At 38.5% G+C, this 24761-nt stretch overlaps 1 protein-coding gene across 1 annotated transcript; it reads left to right on the forward strand.

The window, feature by feature from the left end:
- The first annotated feature begins 905 nt into the window (after positions 1 to 905).
- TMEM19 (transmembrane protein 19) lies at positions 906 to 24240 on the forward strand. Its single transcript, XM_015063622.3, has 6 exons — positions 906 to 1044; positions 2741 to 2854; positions 16644 to 16781; positions 17159 to 17413; positions 18242 to 18451; positions 20116 to 24240. The coding sequence occupies exons 1-6, from the start codon at positions 915 to 917 to the stop codon at positions 20277 to 20279; spliced, it is 1011 nt and encodes a 336-aa protein (XP_014919108.1). The 5' UTR covers positions 906 to 914; the 3' UTR covers positions 20280 to 24240.
- Positions 24241 to 24761: the final 521 nt, after the last annotated feature.

A 24761-nucleotide genomic window follows, 5' to 3' on the forward strand; every position in this document is an offset into this window, starting at 1 on the left:
TACAACACAACATATGCCCCTTCCCCTAAAAATCCATAATATTATGTGCCATAAACTCTTTATAGATGAAAATGTATTCGATTATGCTTGAAACGGACTTATGGGGTCTAAATTTATTTGCATTCCTTTTTTCTATTACTACCCGGGTAGTGGTTTCAGCATTCGGTGTTTGCCTATGCTCTCAAACCTAAGTACCTAAGGTTCCAGACATCAGTATTCTGAGAAGCATTACAAACCCACCAGGCCCCGGTCGCAGGTGGCCTCTGAGTGGGTCCGCCCCGCTTGACCTCTGGGAGACGCCCTTAAACCGCTCACGTGGACTAAGCGACGTCTCGGGCGCCGCAGCGCATGCGCGCAGGAAAGGGAGCCGCGACTCGCCGCGGGGCTGAGGTCCGGGAACCTCGGCCCAGGCGGGCTGGATCAGGATTCTGAAGCGGCGCGCGCAGCGGTCGGGACGTGACCGCGCTCCACTGCGCTGGGCTCACCGCGGGAACCCACCCGGGCTCTGGCTGCGCACCTTGTCTTTTTGCGGCTCGCGTCGACGCGTGGGCGGGAGGTGGAGGCGGAGCCCGCGGTCCTAAGACCAGTGATTGGCTGATTCCGCTTTCCCGTCGCTTTCCACCCTGCTGAGTTGTGGTGTGAAGTGACCGCCGACTAGGAACCGGCACTCTGCGGGGGTGGGCTTTGCTTTTCCAGTGAAGTGTTAACCTCGCCCACGGGAGTTTCAGCTCTCCACCTGCCGAAGTTTCCGGAAATAGTTTCAGGGTTTTTTTTTTTTTTCGGTCGGTGGGAGACGTTCGCATTTATGGTTGCCTCTACATGAGTTTTTTGATGGCAACTTAAATGACTGATTTTTTAAGTTAAAAACACTGTATATTTTCTCCCTCGGGGGCTCGTTCATATCCTTACTTTCCATGACAGATCTTAACGACAATATATGCAAAAAATATATAAAGATGATCACTAATATAGTTATATTGAGCCTGATCATTTGCATTTCTTTAGCTTTCTGGATTATGTCTATGACTGCAAGCACCTATTATGGTAAGTATGAATGTTCTAAGTTGTTTTTCTATAATCTAATTGGTGGAATTGAAAATAGTCTCATTAATGAAATCCAAAACTCCTGTCCTCTGAGTGGTTATGAACTGTTGTGTTTACTTAACTCCCATGGTCCGAATTTACAAACATTAAAATGTAATCACTGCCTTGAACATTTTAGAAACTTTAATAAACACAGCTTGTGGATAATACTAGTTAAACCTATTTCAAAATGTTTTTATGTTGTATGTAGTTATTACATCTATCTTGAGAAATAAGTGAAATGAAACATGGTTTTGTAAAACAATTGCAGTGATTTTTTAATAAGAATATTTGTAACTATCAGTTTCTCGTATCCTGTAAAAAATCAGAGTAAAAATGAAAGGTGGTATAATGTTTACATTTGGAGAGTTGGAGGATTTGTCTGCTGTTTTAGTCACTTCAGAAGAACAGATTCCTTTTAAAGTCTGAAACCACATTGCGTACTCTGGACTCAAATCTTGATAGTTTTGACGCCTCCTAAGAGCATACGTATGCCTTTACACAAATTCCTTGGTACCCCTATAAAAATGGAATATTGTTCAGCTGAAAGGAAAAGTGAAAAGTAGAGTGATAAAGCGATTGCCATCTCAGAACTTACCCTTCTGCAGACATGTGAATAATTGAATGGGTATTCTTCAAGGTTCAGAAGCTTTCAGAGTTGGTTCATAATGACTCACAGTAGGGGATGAGGGTTTAGGGAGGAGAGGTATGGGAGAAGATTCTGGTTTGCGCTAGTATTAACTATTGCTTGAACTCAATGGAATAAACCAGGATCTGGAAACCCAAGCGTCCCTCTGGGGCCAGGAACATGATCATTGCATCTTAAACACATGGGAATAGTTTTCATTTTCAGAAATAGAATTTTTTGGTTGAACATTTGGCCCTCTTTGTCTTCCATTTTCCCATTTTTGATAGAAACATGGGCTCAGGCAATAGTTCACATTTTTCCTTACTGTAATCACTCAGTCTTGTGTGTACGAGTCTGTCAGGAATGGTGGGGACTTTAAAGGGGAAAACAATGGCCTGTATAAGGGAGGAGGCCTCTCTCCACTACAGTCAATTCTGCCACGTGAGCCTGAACTTCCACATTTTACAACAGAAGCCAAGGTTCTGGATTTTTACACTGAAATATCCTAATCTTAAATATTAACTTCCAATTGTTTGAAAACATTATGTTAGCCAAACAAAATACCTGTGAGCTGGATGCAACCTTTGGAAAACTCAGTTGCTAATTGTTGAATTGAGGTGTGTAGCTTGTGAGAATGTTACTTTAAAACACACACACACAAACAAAAAAAAAACCTCTCTACAAGGCAGAAAGTGAAATAATTGGATCCTGTTAATAGTTTGCTTTATGCAGTTCTTGAGATTTAATATGTGCCTCTTTTCCAAAACAATGGTGAACTGTAGAGAATCATTTCAAATCTCCACATATGTATGAAATATCAAAACTTGGACAGGACTTATTTGGTCATTCCCCAGTAGGATTGTCTCTCTGGAAATATAAAAGTCTCAACATATTTTACTTTGGTGACTTCATCTCTGTTTCCCTACTTATGCCAGTATTTTAATCCAGAATGCAGTTAATCAGAGTTTACAGCCAGGACTAACATGTGCAGGCTTCACACAATTTGTGCTCTATCTTTATAATTTTTAGGTAATTTACAGCCTATTTCTCCTTGGCGTTGGCTGTTTTCCGTTGTCGTTCCTGTTTTGATTGTCTCTAATGGCTTTAAGAAGAAAAGTCTAGACCACAGTGGGGCTTTAGGAGGTATGTTTTTCTTTTGAGTGTTAACTATATAATAAGTGCTTGCTAATATAATTTAAAACCGTGTTTTCTAAATTCCAAATATATGAGACGGCAGTCACAATGTTATGTATTTTAGACAATGATAAAGTGATTTATTGCTCAGCATTCCTATTCTGTCAAAATTGCAGGTACTAACATACTCAGTGTAATGTTCAAATTTATGTTTGTAATTGATGTCAAGTAGACTAATAGGATAGATTTTTTTTTCAGTTCCTTAATTATTCTGCTCCTTTAGTTGTATTAAATTATCTGCTGGCAGAAATGCTGGAGAACTCCTAGGTGTAAAGTAGAGGCACTGGTGGAAAGAATTGTTCTTGGAAATCGCTATTAGTAGCCTCAAGCAGAGCAGTACAAATTAAGTATCCTAGATTTGTTTTTCAGAACTGAGTTAGGGATAGGCCATTTATCTGTTCTTTTAGCACATATTTATTGAGCACTTACTATATGCCACTCTTCTAGAAACTGAGGATGCGACTGTGAACAAGGACAAGGTTTCAAGTTCTTGTGGAACTTTTATTCTTTAGAAGCGATAACAAACAAAATACATTAAACTTTTTATATAATAAAGTTTGTGAGAAAAACTGAGATAATAAAGAGTGTATATTGGGGGATGCAGGCATTCTTTTGTAGATAGGGTCAGGCATAACCCGTTTCTCTAAGGAGGTAGTTGTGAACCGAGACTTGAAGAAGCCAGCAATGAGAAAGTCTGAGAGAAGCAGGTTCCAGGCTGACAGAATCGCATGGGAAAAGACCCCGACGTATACCCTGGCTTATTTGGTGTGAGCATAAAGTTCATTTGACTGGAAAATAGTGAGAAAAGGAAAATGGTGAGAGATAAAATTGAAGAAATAGGCAAGGGCCAGGTAATTAAGGGGGCTTGTGGGACACAGTGAAGATTTTATTTCAGACTAGGTGGAGCCTCACCTGCCTCAGATCAGTGGGGTGACATGGTCTGATATGACACTGAGACTTTCATTCCTGGCAGTGTTTTAAATCCTAAGACATGAGAATCCCCCTCAACTGGCAGGTCTTGAAGCCACCTATCTAACCTGCAAAATATTGCTCATTAGCGTAACTTAGCACTGTAAACACACTCTGCTGCCACTGTATTCACATAGAGCAGATGTTTCTTAAAGTTTTATAAACTTGAGCAGGCCTTCATGGAAGCAATATAACATGATGGGTAAAAGAACAAGTGCTAGAATCAGGCAGGATGGATTTGAATGATAGTTACAGCAGGTGCTTGGGTGGCTCAGTCAGTTAAGCATCTGACTTCGGCTCAGGTCATGATTTCATGGTTCGTGAGTTCAGGTCCCCTGTCCAGCTCTGCACTGACAGCATGGAGCCTGCTTGGGATACTCTGTCTCCCTCTCTGTCTGCCCCTTCCCTGCTCACATGTTTGCTCTCTTTCAAAAATAAACATTTTTTTAAGTTAAATAAAATAAAAATAAATGAATATTAGTTGTGGCTTTGGGAGAGTCACTTAACCTCCCTATGCCTTAGTTTTCTCTTCAGTGAAATGGGATTTTTAATATCCAACCTAAAGAACTACCATGAAGTTAATACAGCTTAAACTTCATGGCATCTTCACTGCAGTGGTACCTTCTAAGGCCTTGGGAAGAACCCTAGCAGTGTATGCTCATGGTCCTATGGTTTTGTAAATTTTACAAAGGTAAGAGCTATGTTTGTGTATGTGTGTGTATATGTGTGTGTGTGTGTGTGTGTATATATATATATATATATATTTTTTTTTTTTTTAATTTATAAGCACCAGGCCCTATAAATCCTTGATCTACCTCTGATTTCATTCTTACGGGTTGCAGTAAGAATTAAATCAGGTAATCACAATAAAGTTCCTAGCTCAGTGCATAGACATAGCCAGCATTTATTGGCTGCTTATTTTCAGGCAGTTCTTCAGAATCATGCTAAGTCTCTTCCTTTATGATTGAGAAACATTGTTCAAGGACTTTTTTCCCTCCCATGAGGGTATTTGAGAATTACAGTTAACAGACCATATTGACATATATTTTGTCTTGCCATATAATCAGTATTAGGAATGGTTATGTTTTATCTGTTTAGCAAATGCTTATGTTGCGTATACTGTGTACCAGGCACTGCTGTTAGCACTTTGGAAGTATTAACTCACTTAAAGTGAATAATTTGGTCTCCGTTTGAATATAACACAGAGTTATGCTTTGTTAAAAATGTCCTTTCTCAAGTAGTCTTGCCTTGATTATTATCATTCTTGACATATAGAAAGGGCAAGTCGTTCCTGAAATTCTGTCTTCCCTGGTTTCCATGTTGTATATTGCCCTGCTTTTCCTTTTCCGATCTCTACTTTTGTTTCTTTCCTGCTACCATTTGCTTTCCTGCCTTCTAGTCCTTGGGCCTCTATTCCTCTCCTGCCTAGCTTGATTTAGAATTAGAAGATACGTATTTGAATTCTGAGACTTCCACTTGCTATCTCAGTGAAGTTTGCTGTCACATACTATGAGTCTGGAGTTCTCTCTTGTCCAGCAAGAGAACGGATGCAGAATTGAATACAAGAGAGGCTTGTGTCCAGGAAGAGACAAAAGCCCCAAATAGGGGTTTCGTCTCCGCATTTATTGAGCTTACAAGATATTACCCATGTGGGTGAACATGAAGAAAACAAGATCTTACGCATGTGAACGTGGAGAAAACAATCAGTAATCATTAAGTTGTGTGCGTAAGAAGCAAAGGGTGTGGGGGCAAGTGGAGTTTGTGATCAAAGTACAATAGTATATTGGCGTCAGATGGAAGTATTTGTGATCCCATTACAATATCTTGCTAGCTAACATTGGGCATTTTTGCCCTGTGGCAGCTGCTTTCCACCCTAAGCTTTTTCTAACCCATTTATGTAAGTAGAACCTATTTCCCCACATTTTACCACATTGCCTAACAATTTGGAGTCTCAGTTTCTTCATCTCTTATGAAATAGTTCCTTAGGGCTTATTGGTGAGGTTCAGACAAGATAATGTATGGGACAATATGTCTGTTTAAGCTATAGAGCGTTAGGGGTGCCTGGGTGGCTCAGTCAGTTAAGCGTCTGACTTCGGCTCAGGTCATGATCTCACAGTTCGTGGGTTCAAGCCCTGCATTGGGCTCTGGGCTGACAGCTCAGAGCCTGGAGCCTGCTTTGGATTCTGCATTCCTTCTTTCTCTGCTCTTCCCCCATTCATGTTCTGTCTCTCTCTCTCTCTCTCAAAAATAAATTAAAAAGTTAAAAAAAATTTTTTAAAAGCTATAGAGCATTATATAAACATTTACTGTTAGTGATTTATTGTGTGCTTTCTATTGTATTGTAAACTCCCAGAAGACAGGAGTGGATCTTATGCTTCTGTGTCCCATGCTTCTTTGAATAGTGTTACACGCATAACAGGTACTTAGGAAATATATGATTGATTCTTTTTAATGTTTTTTTTTATTTATTAGAGGGGAGAAAGGAGAGGGAGGAGGGGATTGGGAGAATCCCAAGCAAGCTGTGTGTATCAGCACGGAGCCCAATGTGCAGCTTGAACTCAGGAACTGTGAGATCATGACCTGAGCTGAAATCAAGAGGACGCTCAACCGACCAAGCCACCCAGTCACCCCTGTACATTGGTTTTAAAACCTCTGTTCTTTTTTCTAATCATTTCATTCCATGAATATTGGTATCTTTTGTTTGGAGCTTTTTTTTTCCCTTAAGAACAAAAAAAAATTGTAATGCTAGTTCAAATTATATAGCACTTGGAAATACCATCCTGGAGTATGACTATAAATTACTTAAACCATCAGTGTTGTCATTTGCCTATCTGTAAAGTGAGAAGAAATTATATTATCTACAGCATTGATCTGTGAGAAGCCATCCATGTACAAAGGTTAGCACAGTACCTGGCACACACATTAAGTATTTTATAGATGTTAGTTACCATTATTGTCTTCCTTCCACTACTGTTCACAGTCATAGGAATTTTACTAAGGTTGTCCATATCATGCCTTTAGTGTGCTTGGGATCGAGAAGAGTTTCAGAACTTCCTCAGGATATGGGTGTTAAGAGCCCCCCATGACACAGGAACACATACCTTGGTGATGATGGAAGAGAGGAGGGGTTGAGGCAGTGCTTAAGGTGAACACTGAAGTGGAGGCCTCTGATCTCTTTGAGAGAGATTATTTCTAGAATAAGGAGGATCACATGAGGGAATATATGGGAAAGTGATTATAAAGCACTGGGAAGCACTGTGTAAATGATTTACTCTAAGGAAGTATTACTAGTCATTGTATTCCTTTGAGCTCAGAATGGACAATCCGTCATCAGTTTTTTGACTTGACAATTTTAAATTTGATTTCACCTACCAAGACTATTAGGCATAATGGTTTACTCTTTTTTCTCATTCATTCATTCATTCAACAAATATATAGTTAGGGTTCCCTGTATGCCAGGCACTGTCCTGGACACTTAGGATTTAGTAGTAAACAAAATGGATAAAAATCCCACTGACACTCCTGAAACCAATATTATACTATATGTTAAATAACTAGAATTTATTTTTTTTTAAGGTTCTTTATTTCTTTTGAGAGCGAGAGGAAGAGAGAGAATCCCAAGCAGGCTCCTTGCTGTCAGCATGGAGCCTGACACGGGGCTTAATCCTATGAACTGCAAGATCATGATTTGAGCCGAAATCAAGAGTTGGATGCTTAAGACCCCAGGCACTCCAACTAACTATAATTTAAATGAAAACCTAAAAAGAATACCACTGTTAGAGAACTTACAGTTTTAGGGAACAGAGATAAATAAGATGGGCTTGAGGCATTTACTATTAAATTTTTTTAATGTTTTATTTATTTTTGAGAGAGAGAGAGAGAGAGAGAGAGAGAGTGAACAGGGGAGGGGCAGAGATTGAGGGAGACACAGAATCCAAAGCAGGCTCCAGGCTCTGAGCTGTCAGCACAGAACCTGATGTGGGGCTCAAACTCACAAACAGTGAGATCATGACCTGAGCCGAAGTCGGACGCTTAACCAACTGAGCCACCCAGGCACCCCAGGTTTGAGGCATTTAATCCCCAGAAATATATATTGTAAATGTAATGGAAATACACATAAATGGAGTATTGTCTGGAAAGGCTAGTGGTTGTATTCCATGTGGTCTTACAAAGGGTGGCCTTACCTCTTTTGGGTCACCATTGTTCAGATCTGGTGATCGATATTTCTGAAATAGAAGCCTCATTCTGTCAGGTACCCAGAGTTGATAAGACCTAAGAAAACCAGTTTATGTTGTTCATTGTCACAAGGGACTGGTATTAGCAATCAGTATGCCACTTTTATTAATCTGATTAATATGGAACTAGTCAGGGTGCCTGGCTGGCTCAGTCAGTAGAACATGTGACTCTTGATCTCAGAGTCATGAGTTCAAGTCCCACATTGGGTGTGGAGCTTACTTTAAAAATAATAATAATAAAGTATGTCTTTAAAAAGATATATGGAACTAGTTGATTGCAGACTGAATAAAAACATCACTGCTGAGGCATGCCCAATTCTTGTAGTGAGGCCACTTGAGAAGTAAGATTATAACCAGAACTTTTCTTTGGTGAGTACTAAGTCTGAGAAACAGTCTATATGATGCCAGCAAGCCGAGTCTAAAGACCAGAGGGGGGTCACACAGGACCAACCAAGAGAATCCCTGACTGTGCACAGGGTAGAAATCGAATGTGAGTCAGCATGAAATGAAAGTGAAGTTTATGGAAGATATAGAGAGAGTCCAAATACAGACAGAGTGGGAGACACAGAAAGGAAAGGAGAGAGAGTCCCATCTTTGGCGTGTGGGGTTTTAATGAGGATTGTGGTCTGGTGTATGTGTTTTTTTAGGCATCCAGGAACCAGTTAGAACAAAGAAGAGGGTCCAGGTGTTATTTCTTGGAGCCAGGGGGCCTTGGTCAAGATGTCTAGCACCAGTGGTCTGAATACACATATGCTGGCTTCCTCGGGTCATTCTTACCTGGTCCTTCCTTAGAAGTTATCTATTCTAAAGAAATCATTAACTCCTTGTCCCTTACAAGGAGGATATACACTGTTTGCTTTATGAGGCATGTATAAAGTGGGGGTGCAGGTCCTAGCAAGAACAGAAGCAGGAAAAGGAACAGAAAGCAGATTTTTATGGAGTTCTTCAGTTTCCCTGTCTCCAGTATTGCAAATCCACCAGTCAAAGGGTCCCATCCCTTATACGGAATTCAACAAGTCTGCCAACTTCTGGTTCTTTGGCCTTCATGTTCTTTATTTTGGCCTAATGAGCCTTCTGTTGATTCCCACAGTCTTTCTATAGTAGATTACCTACGATAGAATTGATTATATTTGAGTTGATTAAATTATAAAATTCTAGTCCTGCCTTTCCCTTTTCTGCCTCTCAGGGTTTTTATACCCAGGTCACCATGGTTGAAATTTGGGGTGTAACTCTACTCCTGCTATCAGTGACATTTGTAGACAGTGTTGTTTTACTTCCCCCTATGGCTCTGTTAAGTGCAGAATTTACCTGTTTAAAACTCAGAAGGCAGCCATAATTCTTGAATCTTGAAGTGCTTTGAGAGCACCCTTTTGTTTTTCATATCAGTTTTTATTACTGACAGAGATTCCAGAGGTGGTTCCAGGAGATGGAATCTAGAACTGGAAACTGCAGTTACTAATTTAAGAGTTCAGACATAGCTAGCAGTTGCAAAAAATTCCAAGATATTTTTAGACTACATGAAAGAAATCATTCTTTCAAAGTACATTGCCTTTGATTTATTTCCTCATTCTGAACCTGTCATCCATATGAACATTGATCACTTCCTGTGGTATTTTAAGGTGGTTGAAGTAAAAAGGATGTAGATGACTGGTAGCATTTCAGTATAGGTTGTTTTAGGGCCCTCCTACTCTGAGTTTGTTTACAAACAGTGGAACAAATTGTTAATAGTGACTATCTATAGAGAAGGGATGGGAGTGTGGGGGTGTACAGAGACATTTTCACATTTACTATGTATACTTCCATATTTCTGGCTTTCTCCTCCAATAGTTATGTACTACTTTTATAATACTGTAAAATCAATTGAAAAAAACTTCAAGGTTGAATAGGTTTTTCCACTGCAGCTGCTTTTATTGCCAGTGATATTAGTTAACATTTATTAAAGGCCTTCTACATCTGGGTAATATAATAAGTATATTATAAAAATTATTTATTGCTGCCAACGAGGTAGGAATTGCTGTTATTATTTCACCAATGAAAAGTTGAGGCTTACAGTTGGGAAACATTTAGTTATTCAGAGGTAAGTGGAGGAGCCAAAGTTTGAACTCCAGACTGTTCAACTCCAGAGCTAAAGTACTTTGTTAGTACTTTATACAGCATTACCCTACTTCTTGCACTTTATTTATTTTTTTAAGTTTATTTATTTTGAGAGAGAAAGAGAGAAAGAAAGTGGGAGAGGGGCAGAGAGGGAGAGAGAGAATCCCATGCAGGCTCTACACTGGCAGCCCAACTTGGGGCTCACACCCCCAAACCATGAGCTCATGACCTGAGCCAAAAATAAGAGTCAGACACTCAACCGACTGAGCCACCCAGGCGCCCCCTACTTCTTACACTTTAAATTAGAATGCACTAAAGTTGGAGTGCCTGGGTGACTCAGTCCGTTAAGCATCTGACTCTTGATATCATCTTAGGTCTTCATCTCAGGGTCGTGGAGCCTACTTAAAGTACTAAGCATGATAAACGAGTAAAATGCCAATATTTGAGTATCTCTGGAGTGATCAATCAATAAATGTCTCACTAGTTGCAGTATCTGAATGTTGAGCTAATCAGAGTTTCTACAAAAATAAAAACCTGGTCCCCTGTTCTGTTATTTAAGAAGATACTATTTCATACTCATTTATTAAATAAATATTAACACCTGCTTAATATCTTTTCTATTAATAGTTTTGTTTAATGTGTTAACAAAAAATCTTTATATGACAACACCGAATATATTTATCTTAAAAGTTACAGAGAATGGAAATTGTTTTTTGGGGGGTTTTTTGTATGTTTAAATTTTAACTAGGCCTCACATTCAACATGGGGCTTGAACTCATGACTCTGAAACTAAGAGTCACATGCTCTTAATGCTGATTGAGCCATCCACGTGCCCTGAGAATGGAAATTGTTAACAATAAAGTTAGACAGGGATGGAAGAATTTGTACTTAGAAATACAAGCAAGCAGTCTGGACAGGGCCACACAAGATAACAGTGCCTTGGTGTGATGATCACATTCTAGGAAACTGGTCCCCAACCCTGCAGGGCCAGCAGGTGGATTTTTTTCACACACCGACTCTAAACTGGAAACTTAGACTTAAAGCAGCCAAGCTCATGAGAGACTAATTAACAATAAATGTAAATTTTTTGGGTGCCACTGACCCGAGTGTTCAAAGGCAGAATTAGGACACTCTCTCCCTGAAAGGAGAACTATAAAAATTATTATAAAAGGGGTGCCTGCGTGGCTCAGTTAATTAAGCATCCACTCTTGATTTGGCTCAGGTCATGATCTCACAATTTGCGAGATCAAGCCCCACTGGGCTCTGCACTGACAGCATGGAGCTTCCTTGGAACTCTCTCTTTTCCTCTCTCTCTGCACCCCTACCCCAAAATAAACATTTTTTAAAAACCCAATAAAAAATTATTATAAAAAATATGATTATAGGGGCACCTGGCTGGCTTCGTCAGAGCATCGTGCAACTCTTGATCTTGGGGTCATGAGTTTGAGCCCCACATTGGGTGCAGAGATTAATAAATAAAGCTTTTTTTAAAATGTGCTTTTAAGTTGAGAAGGACTTAGAGAATAGAGAATGCTACTTTTATATAAAGAAGAAGGGAGGTACCTGGGTGGCTCAGTCAGTAAGCTACTGACTCTTGGTTTCTGCTCAGGTCATGATCTTGTGGTTCGTGAGTTCAAGCCCCACATCGGGCTCTGCCAGTGTAAAGCTTGCTTGGGATCTCTCTTTCCCTCTCTCCCTGCCCCTCCCCTGCTCACTCTCTGTCTCTCTCGAAATAAATAAACTTTAAAAATTAAAAAAAAGGGAAAATAAAACATGAATATATATATATACATATATATATATATGTATCTTTCGAAAAAGAAATGCAGGAATGATAAGCTAGAAAATAATGAAGTTTGTTATCTACAAAGAATGGAGGGAGAGCAAAATATAGTCAGAGGGGCAAAGGGACCTGGGAGGAAGTGACCCTTCTCTGAATATACTTTTTTGTGTAAGTTTGACTTTTGAAATCATGCTAGTATTCTACATACTTTAAGTAATAAAATTAGAAAGGATGGAAAAGGGGAAATCTACAACTGAAAGCAAACTAAAACAGATGAACCCAATTGTATTTTAAATTAATGCTATAAGCACACTGGAGGGAAAAAGAGAAAACTTAACATAGTATTTAACTATATTCCTTCAGTCTTGGGTTAAGGGAAGAAGAGAATTGCAAACAAATCCTGAACTATTTTTGGTGTGGTTTGTTTTTGTTGTAGTAAGAGTGAAGTAAGTCTACAAATTTTAGATGTGATAGGGGATTGAGAAAATGAGTGAAATTGTCATTGTTGTTTTAAACTGGGGGGTTCTTACCAAAGAAGGAGGCATACAAATGTGGAAGGAGGAGAGGCAAGAGAATCTGTGGAGATGGATTGTAATGGGAGCTCTTGGTATGATCTTGTGATTTCTAAAATACATGTATGTGTGTCTATGTGTAGATGTGCACATGTATGTGCATGTGTGTATGTTTGTATGTTCATGTGTATGCATGTATTTATTTGTCCTGTCCACAAAAAAGTAAATATACCCCAGTAGCAATGAGCACACTGTGAGATTGGCCACTGAAATGAACCAAAGCTCCTCAGAGAAATGACTGGTTCCAGGGCTGGGGAAAACTAGGTTTGGGAAGAACCTGGAGCATCTTCTTATGCCAGAAAGAAAGGAAATACTAGAAGAAGGGGAAGGGGAAGGGGAAGGAGAAGAAATTTTTTTCAGTCCTTTTACTTTCAACCCCTTTGTGTCTTTAAAGTGCATTCTTTGTAGACAGCATTGGACTATGTATTTTTATTTCACATAGACAGTCTAGGTTTTTTGATTAGAGTGTTTCTTCCCCTTACACATACTTGGGTTTTTTTGGAAGATTTTTTTTTTTTGTAAGTAATCTCTACACCCAGTGTGGGGCTCAAATTTACAACCCTGAGATCAAGAGTGCTCTACCAATTGAGCCAGCCAGGCGCCCCTAGCCCCTTACATTTAAAGTAATTAAGGAGAAACTTATTTCTGTCATTTTGCTATTTGTTTCTATATGCCTTTCAGTTTTTTTGTTCCTCATTTTTTGTATTACTATCTTCTTTTGTGTTTAATTTTTTGTAGTAGAATGTTTGAATTCCTTTCTCATTTCCTTTTGTGTATATTTTATAACTATTTTCTTTATGGTTACCACAAGAATTACATTTAACATCCTGGAGTTACAACATTTTCATTTAAATTTTTGCCAGCATAACATCAATAACCTACAAACTTTTAATTTCTCCTATGCTTTTGAAAAATAGTTTGGCTAGATTTAAGCCTCTTGTTTGACAGGTTTTTTTTTTTTTTTTTCTTTCCTTTTCACACTTTGAGTATATCAGCCCTGTGCTTTCTAGCCTTCTGGCCTCCAAAATTTCTGATAAGAAATCTGTTGATAATCTTACTGAGGATCACTCGTATGTGATGAGTTGCTTACCTTTTTCTGCTTTCAAGACTGTCTTTGTCTTTGAACAGTTTGATTATAATGTGTCTCAATGTGGCTCTCTGAATTCATTCTACTTGGAGTTTGGTAAGCTGCTTTCTTGCATGTTTATACGTGTGTCTTTCATCAAACTTGGGAAAACTTCCCAAAACAAAACTTGGGAAGGTTTCAGCTGTTATTTCTTCAAAGAATTTCTCTATCCCTTGTCCTCTTTTCTTCTTCTGGAATTCCCACGTGTGTGTCGTTCCACTTGTCCCTTAGGCTTTGTTCACTTTTCTTCAGTCTTTTTTTTCTGTTCTTCAGACTGGATAATTTCCTTTGCCTGCCTTCAAGTTCATTGATTTCTTTATTCTGCTGGCTCAAATGTGCCTTTGAATCTTTAGTGAATTGTTTTCAGCTCCAATATTTCCTTTTGTTTTTTCTCTAGATTTCTGTCCTGTTTATTACCATTTCCATATCCCATATTGTTTTCTTGACTTTCTTCATGTCTTCTTTTCATTCTTTGAGCATCCTTAAGACTGTTGTTTTGAGGTCTTTGCTTAGTAGGTCCACCATCTGGCCCTTCCAGTGACAGTCTCCATTGATTTTTTTTTTCCCCTGTGAATGGGCCATACTTTCCTGTTTCTTTGTATGCCTTGTGATATTTTTCTTGAAAACTAGACATTTAAATCTAATAAGATGGTAACTCTGGAAATCAGAATTTCCCCTGTCCCCAAGGTTTGCTCTTTTTTGTTTTTGTTTTTGATTGTTGCAGGCTGTCTCTATGCCAGAGATCACCCTAAGGTGTAAACTTAAGGTCTTCCCAGTCTTTTCTGAGCCTATACCTTTCTCTGGGTATGCACTGTGACTTTCTAATTTTCCCCGTAAATTCAGTTTCTTTCGAATGTCCTAGTCTTTAATGTATGGCTCTCCAAATGAGGAAAACCAGAAATGAAGGGAGGCTGGAATCAACCCTTTAAATCCTTTGGAAGTTCCTTTAGCAAGAAAGGGCTTGCAACAGTAAGGGGTGGAGTGCAACAATGGCTGCCATCCTCTGTGTCTATATCTGCATTATCAGAAGCAGCAATCATTGATCAGAGTACAAATCCTCATATTTGAAAGACCAGTCCAGGGGCCCTTGGGTGGCTTAATCAGTTAAGTGTCTGACTTCAGCTCAGGTCATGATTTCATGGTTGGAGTGTTAGAGCTCTGCATCTGGCTCTGTGCTGACAGCTCTGAGCCTGGAGCCTGCTTCAGATTCTATCTCCCTCTCTCTCTGTCTCTCCCCTGCTCACGTTTTCTCTCTCTCTCTCTCTCTCTCTCTCTCTCTCTTTCTCTCTCTCTCTCTCTCTCTCTCAAAAATAAACATTAAAAAAATTTTAAAGAAAGACAAGTCCTTATTGTCCGCCCTGGCTTTCATAACCTGTGTGCAGACTGCTCCTGCAATTCCTGTACTTCCTGCCATGGGGCTGGGAGTGGTGATGGGAAACTGACCAAAATTACTACAGTTTCCCTTCCAAGCCTTCCTTTGAAAGTTACAAGCCTTCAGTAGACTCCAGAGTTCCAAAAAAGTTTTGTCAGACAGATTCTGCCTGTGCAATTGTTGTCTAGGTGGGAAGACAGATTCTTAATGCTTCCTACTCCTCCCATCTTTCCAGAATCCTCTGTCTCATTCATTGTTGTAGAATTTACTAACCATTGTGGTAATAGGAACTAGGGTACTTTGCTATCTCAGCCACCAAGTTTTACTACTAAGAACAATTTCTTTTTTATTTTTATTTTATTATATAGAGCACACACACATGGGGAAGAGGGGCAGAGGGAGGGAGAGAAAGAATCTTAAGCTGGCTCCACGCTCAGCATGGAGCCCAGTGCAGGGCTTGATCCCACAGCTCTGGGATCATGACCTGAGCCAAAATCAAGAGTTAGTCACTCAACTGACTAAGCCACCCAGGCATCTCTCATAAGAACATTTATTTTCAAATTTTCTAACAAAGGCCTTTAAGGATTATCTGAGTAATTTAAGAAGCTAATTCCAGCAGATGTGCATTTTCTTTATAGAATTATTGAGAGACAGGCTTTATAATTTCTCAGTTTAGTAACCTACAACAAGTTAAGTCTCAAGCACGTTTGACTGATTTAGCAGTTGATTTCAGTGGCCTCTTTACATATTGCTATAATATCAAGAGTACATCTTTCCTTCTTTCTGTTTTTTTTCTTTTCTGTTTCATTTAATGTAAGCTTCCCTCTTTTTTGCTCTCCTGATAAGCCTTCCTTGAAATTGGTCATTCATGGAAAAATGCAAGATGTTCCCTTTCTTCTTTGCCCAAATAAAAGAAACAAAGAAAAAGTTGAAAAATCTAAAATCACATTCACAGAAAATACTCCATTTTTAATTTCACATAAAATCCAGGACTGTTTTCATAGATTTACATAAGAAAACATAGCTAAGAAACACTATCTATATCTTCTCCCATAGTTTATGAGACTCAAGAAGAGAGCATGTAGAACTTTTTTGAAAAGCCAAAAAGCTAGCCTTTAAGTAGAAAAAAAGATCTAGACTATAGGGGGAAATGTAAAAATTAGAAGCCTGAAAGATGCCACAGTTTAACACCTCTACAGAGATCCACAGTTAACTTTGAAATTTTCCAAACTAGCTGTCTGTCCAAATGTTGTATATAACATATATAATACATATTGCTTAATAGTGAATCACTGCTATTTATTGTGTTCTGTAATTTGATTATAAAATAAAATGTCTACAGTAATACATTCATATATTGATAGTTTGAAAGGAGGTCAAAATATGGTTTAAAAAAAATCTCTCAATTTAATGAAACCAACATTTAGTTTACTACTTGGTAATATCTGAACTGGTAAAAGTGAAGATGTATTAGAAATGTACATTTCAGGTTTAATGTGAAAAAGAACTGAAAAAAATCCATTCCTTTTTTCACAGCATTAATGTATGGACTAAATATAATTCTGTGTATGTATATGTTTCTTTCAGGACTTGTGGTTGGATTTATCCTAACCATTGCAAATTACAGCTTTTTTACCTCTTTGCTGATGTTTTTCCTTTCTTCTTCAAAACTCACTAAATGGAAGGGAGAAATAAAGAAGCGTCTAGATTCAGAATACAAAGAAGGTAAAATGAATTGTTTGATATCACTCAAAATAGTAACCTTTATTTCATCCTAACATACTATAAGCTTAGAGTAAGAACATGTTTAGATTGTTGAAACAGATAAATTTTAGATGAGAATAACTTTAAGTAGTAGCCTAATTTAGTTTATCATTACTTCACCATAATAGTAACAGCGAATTTTAGAAGCATTAGAATCTTTCATTAATTATTCTAAAATAATATAGAATATAGAAAAAGGTACTATCCAATTTTAGTCATTTTTAAAATTGTAGTCATTTTTGTTTTCTTAAACATTAAAATAAATTCCTGTAACTGCATGATTGCCCTTCTGAGGAGAAAACATTTCTTGTCCTTTTTATGTACTTGTTTGTTTGTAGGCGGGCAGAGGAATTGGATTCAGGTATTCTGTAATGGAGCTGTGCCTACAGAGCTGGCCCTGCTGTATATGATAGAAAATGGCCCTGGGGAAATCCCAATAGATTTTTCCAAGCAGTACACTGCTTCCTGGATGTGTTTGTCTCTCTTGGCTGCACTGGCCTGCTCTGCTGGAGACACGTGGGCTTCAGAAGTTGGCACCGTTCTGAGTAAAAGCCCGCCAAGGCTAATAACAACCTGGGAAAAAGTTCCAGTTGGTGAGTCTATATTTAAATTTCTTCAAAAAAACAAAGTGAACAAAAAAAACCCGATTGATTGTGTTTCTTACCTAGGAGGCTTTTAAGAATTTTGGTTATTCCCTTAATTGGAAAATTACTGTAGGCTGTTAAATTGGTGATAATAATATTTGCAGGAAATGTTAGCAAGTCCTAGATAAATAATACAGGAATGCAGAGACCTATCAGTAGGAGAGGAGAAAAGGAAAGGAATAGTAGAGTATTTCTTGAGGACCTGTTATGTGGTTAGTGCTTTACCACAGATCTCAGTTCTCTTACCATTATCATCATCATCTACTGCTACTACGACTACTACATTTTTGTCTCTGTTATCACCTGCCCTCCTCCTTCATCTTCTTCCCTTCCTTCTCCTTGTCTTTTACTCCTCTACTTTCTCCTCCTCTTCCTTTTCTTCCTCACCTCCTCCTTTTTATCTCTTCCTCATTATCATCATCCTTAATACTCTCAATATTCATGTGTATTGGTTCTTTAATTATTTTCATCTAACAAACAAGGAAATTAAGAGAAGTTAAGTAACTTCACTACAGTCACATAACTTGGAAGTGGCAGAAGGAAGATTGAAATCAGGCAGTCTGGCTCCATTGAACCATTCCCCCGCACTGCTTATAATGTCAGGAGTCAATGTGCAGAAAAGACTTCTTTTTAAGTAGGCTATGAGCTTTGGATTGTATGAAAGAGAACCCTTTCTTTTAGTCTTAGTAAGATAGGTACTACAATTTTTTGTTTTCCTTGATTTTATGTGTTTGTTGATTTTTAACCAGATTATTTTTATCTATGTTTCTTCTTCAGGGACCAATGGAGGGGTCACAGTGGTGGGCCTTGCCTCCAGTCTCCTTGGTGGTACCTTTGTGGGCATCACGTACTTCCTCACACAGTTGGTTTTTGTTAATGATTTGGACATTTCTGCTCCCCAGTGGCCTATTATTGCATTTGGGGGTCTGGCTGGATTACTAGGATCAGTTGTAGACTCATACTTAGGAGCTACAATGCAATTTACTGGTAAGAACATCACTTTATTATTGCAACTTATTAGTATATTAAATGGGAAAAAATATGGGGGGAGAAAACATGGAACAAATATGGGGGGAGAAAACATGAAAACAATCTCAAAGAGGAAATTGAGAGGCCAGGAATGATAGGACAGAATCTTTTCCACAATTTTGATTTTAATTTTTGTGTGTGTTAAATTAATTGAAAGAGAATTAGTCCTACAGAACAATGAATAGAAGCTATGTGGGGAGGATATGATAGTGCAGGAAACAGATACTTTTGCTTATGGGACTTTATCTAATCCCAGGAAAGCAGAACATTTCGGATCAGATCATTTTAATGCCCACCCTCTATTTGTTTTACAAGTCTGTTTGAGAAAGAATTATTGTACTACTCTTACTCTGTACATATATGACCTACTTTTCTACTGTGACATAATGCTTTCTGTCCCCACTGAATTTTTAGCCCCACTCAAGATACATGGGAGAGTTGGTTTTCCCCACAATTTTCTGTGCTTTGCTTTTGAGGCTGTCCTGTCATGTCAGTATACTGACATATTCTGGTAGGTGTGTATTTCTTCCACACTCTGACCAACCATGTGTTCTCCTTTGACTCATACAGTGAAGAAGCTGGGAGTCTGGAGAAAGTTTCTCTGTGTACAGTCCTTCTATTTCTTTTCATGTGCCAAGATCATCTACTTGCTCTTATGCTTCGCTCCCCACCAATCAGAATGTTTGTTCTCTCAGATTTGTTAGTCTCATCTAGATACTAAGGAGGAAGCAGTCTGATTTTAGTTCAGGGTAAAGGTCAGTAACTACACACACACACACACACACACACACACACACACACACACACACAGACTCACCGTCTCTCTGTCTCTCTCTCTCTCCCTCCCTCCCTCCCTCCTCCATCCCTACGTTTTTTTTGTTTGTTCTTGTTTTTTTTAAGAACCTAGGTTTTATTCTAAACTGGGCTCTAACTGGGGAAGTTTCTGATCATATTGAGTGGGTTGAAAAAATAAATGTGGACTGTGGGACAGATTAACTCGTTAATTCTTTGTGTGCCTCCTTTGTGCTGGCACCGTGCTGGGTCCTGGGTTTCCAGTGCCGAGGCCAAAGACATGATCCCTATTGGTCTTGCAGGCCTAGTCTTCTGGTTTCATGACCTCTCTACTTTTAATGTTCTCCCTTCTACCTGTGAAGGAATTCCAGCAGTGTTGAGAGAACAGTATTAAGGTGTACAGAAAATCACATTTCAAAAAAGTCTGTTGTAATCGAGGGTTCCATATCTCTCACCATTTAATTATCCACTGAAATCAATTTTTAAAAAATTTGTTTTAAATGTTTATCTTATTTCTGAGGGAGAGAGACACAGAGCATGAGCAGGGGAGGGGCAGAGACAGAGGGAGACAAAACATTTGAAGCAGGCTCCAGGGTCTGAGCTGTCAGCACAGAGCCCAACACAGGGCTCGAACTCACAAACTGTGAGATCATGATATGAGCCAAAGTAGGATGCTTAACCTACTGAGCCACCCAGGCGCGCCTCCACTGAAATCAATTTCAAGTGGCTGAGAATCTTTCAAAGATTATATTCTTTGGAAGGGAAGAGCTTATTTGTTTTAAATCAAGTCATTTGGATTTTCCACCTCACTTGCTTCTTTTCTACTCCAGGTTTAGATGAAAGCACTGGCATGGTGGTCAACAGCCCAGTGAATGAGGTGAAGTTCATAGCAGGGAAACCGATTCTTGATAACAATGCAGTGAATCTGTTTTCTTCTGTCCTTATCGCCCTCTTGCTCCCAACTGCTGCTTGCCATTTTTGGCCCAGTGAGTGAACTTTATTTCATTTACAAAGGTTGAAACTGTGGTAAATTCAGCTAAATTTGCAATTCTGAGTTTCATTGTAAAAAGAATAATTACAATGGCAAGAGGAAATATCAGCTCTTCCCATATTCCATTGTGATGAAATTCCACATTTTTCCTTTCGTAACTCCCTTGTAACAGCTAACATGTTTGTAGTGAAAGATAAGTATACACAGAACTTATTCATATTTTTCTTCTGCTGAGTAGAGCTTCTTGAGCAATGAAGCTATGATATCCATATAGATTGCTATATACTGAACTGAAAATTTCTATGGAGTAAATAATAGATTTTGTTCTCGTTAAACCAGTATAGGGACTAAAAGTGTAATGCCACATGTAACAGTTACCCAAATTGTAGTTTGGGGTGGTTTAAACTGATGTGTGTATGTGGAATTCTGAATAAGTGTAATCCTGGACTCCATTACTTGCCATACACAATTGGGAAAAGTGTGGAGTTTGGTTCTTAGTGAGCTATGAGGCCTACTCCACATTTGTTCTCCCTTTCTCAGGGTTAGTAATGGGAAAAAAGTAAATGTCTTTGTCATATGACCATTAGAAAGCATACTTTTTTAAGTAAAAGCAAAGAAGATTTATATCTAAGATATGTGCACCTTCTATTTCAATTGATCTTTGAGAAGTTATCTTGTATTTAATGTTTTTTAATGTATTTTCTAGTTTTCTTTGAAATTTGTATAAGAATTTGTTTTACTTTGGCATCCTGAACAATTAGAGTCACTGGGAAACTATTGTAACTGTTTTTTTATTTGCTACCTAGAATTCACTGGAAGATGCTATGATTTCTTTTTCTGTACTTAAGTTATGCTCTTCTGTACAATATAGACTCAAATGAATTCTACTTTTCAGTTTTGTTCTTCACTATGATTTACTGTGCACCAAAGGAGTTTAATATGGTATGGATTATTTTGCTCAAAGTATTTTAGTATATGTGCTGAAGTGAGCATGTTGCTGAAAGTATTTAAAAATATTTCTCATGTGATTTCCATACATCCCTCCCCCTTCTTTTGCATTGAAATTGAAGAGAGATTCCTTGAATTAAGCCACTATTATTTTAGAGTGGATAAAGCTTAGAATTCTTTACTGGTGGGGCGCCTGGGTGGCTCATTTGGTTAAGCGACCAACTTTGGCTCATGACTGACTTTGGCTCAGGTCATGATCTCACTGTGAGTTCGAGCCCCAAGTCAGGCTCTGCCCTAACAATGCAGAGCTTGCTTCAGATTCTCTGTCTCCCTCTTGCCCTCTGCCCTCCCCCTTTCATGCTCGCTCTCTCTCTCTCTCTCTCTCATTCACTCTCTCTCTGTCAAAAATAAACAGTAAAAAAAAAAAAAAAGAATTCTTTACTGGTGGCTCTACTACAGTGATAATTGAGAACTGTGTTGACTCAGGAAAAAGAAAGAAAAAAAGAGAGAGAGAGAAAGAAGAGGAGGGGGAAGGGGAGGGGGAAGGGGAAGTGGAGAGAAAAAACAACGCTGACATCCTTAATCCTTAAGCCAAGCAACACAGTGTGTCTCAAGCATCGGTTTTCACCTTTGAGTATAGAGTGTAATCACCTGAGGATCTTAAAAAAAAAAAAAAAAAAAAAAAAACCTTGTGTCTGGGCTTTGCTTCCAAGGATTCTGATTCATCTGTTCTGGGGTAGAGCCTCGGTGTTAGGACATTTTAGTGCTCTTGCTGTACATTAGAATCACATAGGGTGTTTTTTGTTTTTCTTAAATCTCTACACCCAATGTGGGGCTTGAATTTACAACCCTGGGATCAAGAGTCCCATGCTGTACCAACTGAGCCATCCAGGCATAGGGTGTTTTTAAAAATATTTGCCAAGACCCCTCCAGACAAATAAATCTGAGCATCTGAAGGTGAGGTTCATGCATAGGTTATTTTTAGAAAACTCTCTAGGAGATTCTAATGTTTAGACAGGTTGAGAACTACTAAATAAGAATGTCCTAAAGCACCATATATAAAAGAAGCTTCAAAAGAATGGGACTTTCCATTTTTATGCAGACAGCTGTTAGTAGCAGTGCTGTATGCTCTCTTTTTGCATTAATAGCTTCTGGTAATTATACTGTGTCTTATGGCCACATCACTTACCAAATCATTCCTGTGTCAGTTTTTGATGCAGCCTGTTTATTGTTTGAACAGCCTGTATCTGTTCCAACATGCCTTTTCTCTTTTCCTGGTGATTCATCCTCATGGCATACAATGGAATATAAATATTTATTGCAACCATCTTTGGGTTTGGTAGAATCACCGTATCATTAATGGTGTAGGGAAATACTGCTTGACAAGCCTTTATTTGAAAACCTAGGTCTAGTTGTGTTTTGGAATCAAAATCTTCAGATTTTAGAAAACTAATGGAGTACATATATTTTACTTAAATTCCCCAAAAAAAAGAGTCTCAGGTGGTACCTATTCTCAAATACACTAATGTTTCTATGGTGAATGTATGAATAGTACCACTAAGTGTGATAACTGAACACTATAAAGAGAGCCTCAGATCAGGTCAGTTTTATCACCAAATTTAGGAAGGAACTTTCTGTTTTCAGAGCTTTTTTTGGATATGAGAATTATAGATTAGGAATTGTGGCTCTTTTTGTTTTCTTTAATCTTAGATGTATTTTATTGTAACATCCTTCATAATTGGATATTTAACTAGTTCAACCTATTCTTCCTCTTTACTGAGTGAACAGTTTATTTTAAAAACACTTTCTGGGGCACCTGGGTTGCTCAGCGGGTTGAGTGTCCGGCTTCGGCTCAGGTCATGAACTCGTGATTCGTGAGTTCGAGCCCTGCATCCGACTCTCTGCTGTCATTGCAAAGCCGGCTTCAGATCCTCTGTCCCCATCTCTCTCTTTGCCCCTCCCCAACTTGCGCTCTCTCTCCCTCTCTCAGAAGTAAACATTAAAAACAAAACCTTTTTGATAGAAAAAAATAAAAACACTTTCATAGAAAGAACTCCATGTAAGAGTATAACAAAACAATACGTACTGCCTACCTAGGGCAGCCTAAAGGTATACATACCATTTTTATCATACTGTTATACAGTAGAGGAGAGGAAGGTTATGTGGCTCAAGGCTTTTGAAGCTTTTGAAGGAGACCTAAAGATTTCAAGGAGTGGCATATGAAGACTCATCAAATGGAGCTACTAGGAGAACAATGAATTGATACAACAGGTCATTCCATTCTTAGCTTTTCTCATTACTTGGGTTATGAGTGTCTCAACCAAGGTGTACAAATTTCTTTCTTGTTTCTAACTGCTGTATTTGTAGGATGCTAGCTTCAGAAATGCCAGACCCATCCCAGTTAAAGACCTAGTGGAAAGAAAAATCATGCAAGATGAGATATAAACTCTGCCTCATGCCTGTAGTAGTAACGGCTGCTACCTGTTATGCACGGCAGATATACTGGAGTGCAATCATCTGATGTCCTTGATGTTTCATCTGCTGTTCCTGATGCCATCACAGTGAGAAAAAAACTGTCTTAGCCCCCAGATCTCAGGTGAATTGTACATATTTTAAAGATGAAAACACAGTTATGCAGCTAAATTATTTAATCTCCTAATAGAGTATCTGTTGCTATAATTCCAAATGGTCCTGAATATTTTATTAAAAAAAATTTTTTTAATGTTTGTTTATTTTTGAAAGAGACAGAGTGTGAGCAGGGGAGGGTCAGAGAGAGAGGGAGACACAGAATCTGAAGCAGGCTCCAGGCTCTGAGCTGAAGTCTGACACTTAACCGACTGAGCCACCCCAGTGCACCTGGTCCTGAATATTTTAAAAAGTATATAGATGTTCGGTATATGTTTGTTAAATTAAGTTGTTTGACTTTAATCAGTGTTTCCTTTGAGTCACTGAAAGCTGGTAATCAGGAACATTGTTCTGGAGGAAAATAAAAAATAAACCAGTTTGGCTACCTGAATTTCTGAGGACTGTGATGATTCCAGCATTTACAGTCATGCGACGCACTATTAATGGTTTTGAAACTAATGAGTCAGGAAATGATAATCAGGGTAAGGCTCCTAAAATTGTTTTCTCTGCCAGGGCTAGACATGTTAACTCTCATTCGTCACCACCTTCAAAATTTATTTTATACATGTGGCAACCCTTTTTTTAATGTTTGGATTTTTTTTCTTTCTTTTTTAAATTTATTTTTTAGTTTTTTAAGTAATCTCTACCTCCAATGTAGGGCTTGAACTCATGACCCCAAGACCAAGAGTCACATGCTCCACTAACTGAGCCAGCCATGTGTCCCAGATAGTTTTTCTTTTTTGTTGTTAATATTTAATTATTATGAAATACACTGAATTTATTTTTTAAAATATTAGTATATTAGAGATAAAACTAAAATATCCTTTTGCCTCCACAACCCCCTCAACAAACCTAGCCCTCTCCTACCTTTCCCAAAATAACTAGCACTAGAAATTTGAGATCTTTTCTACA

The sequence above is a fragment of the Acinonyx jubatus genome, chromosome B4 (genome assembly GCF_027475565.1).
Source record: "Acinonyx jubatus isolate Ajub_Pintada_27869175 chromosome B4, VMU_Ajub_asm_v1.0, whole genome shotgun sequence".
NCBI lineage: Eukaryota > Metazoa > Chordata > Mammalia > Carnivora > Felidae > Acinonyx > Acinonyx jubatus.

Excerpts from the sequence above, each read along its gene's own strand:
- TMEM19 (XM_015063622.3), top strand. The coding sequence starts at position 915 with ATGACAGATCTTAACGACAATATATGCAAAAAATATATAAAGATGATC. Across the intron at positions 16,782-17,158 it reads AGATTCAGAATACAAAGAAG|GCGGGCAGAGGAATTGGATT; the intron begins GTAAAATGAATT and ends GTTTGTTTGTAG. Across the intron at positions 18,452-20,115 it reads AGCTACAATGCAATTTACTG|GTTTAGATGAAAGCACTGGC; the intron begins GTAAGAACATCA and ends TTTCTACTCCAG.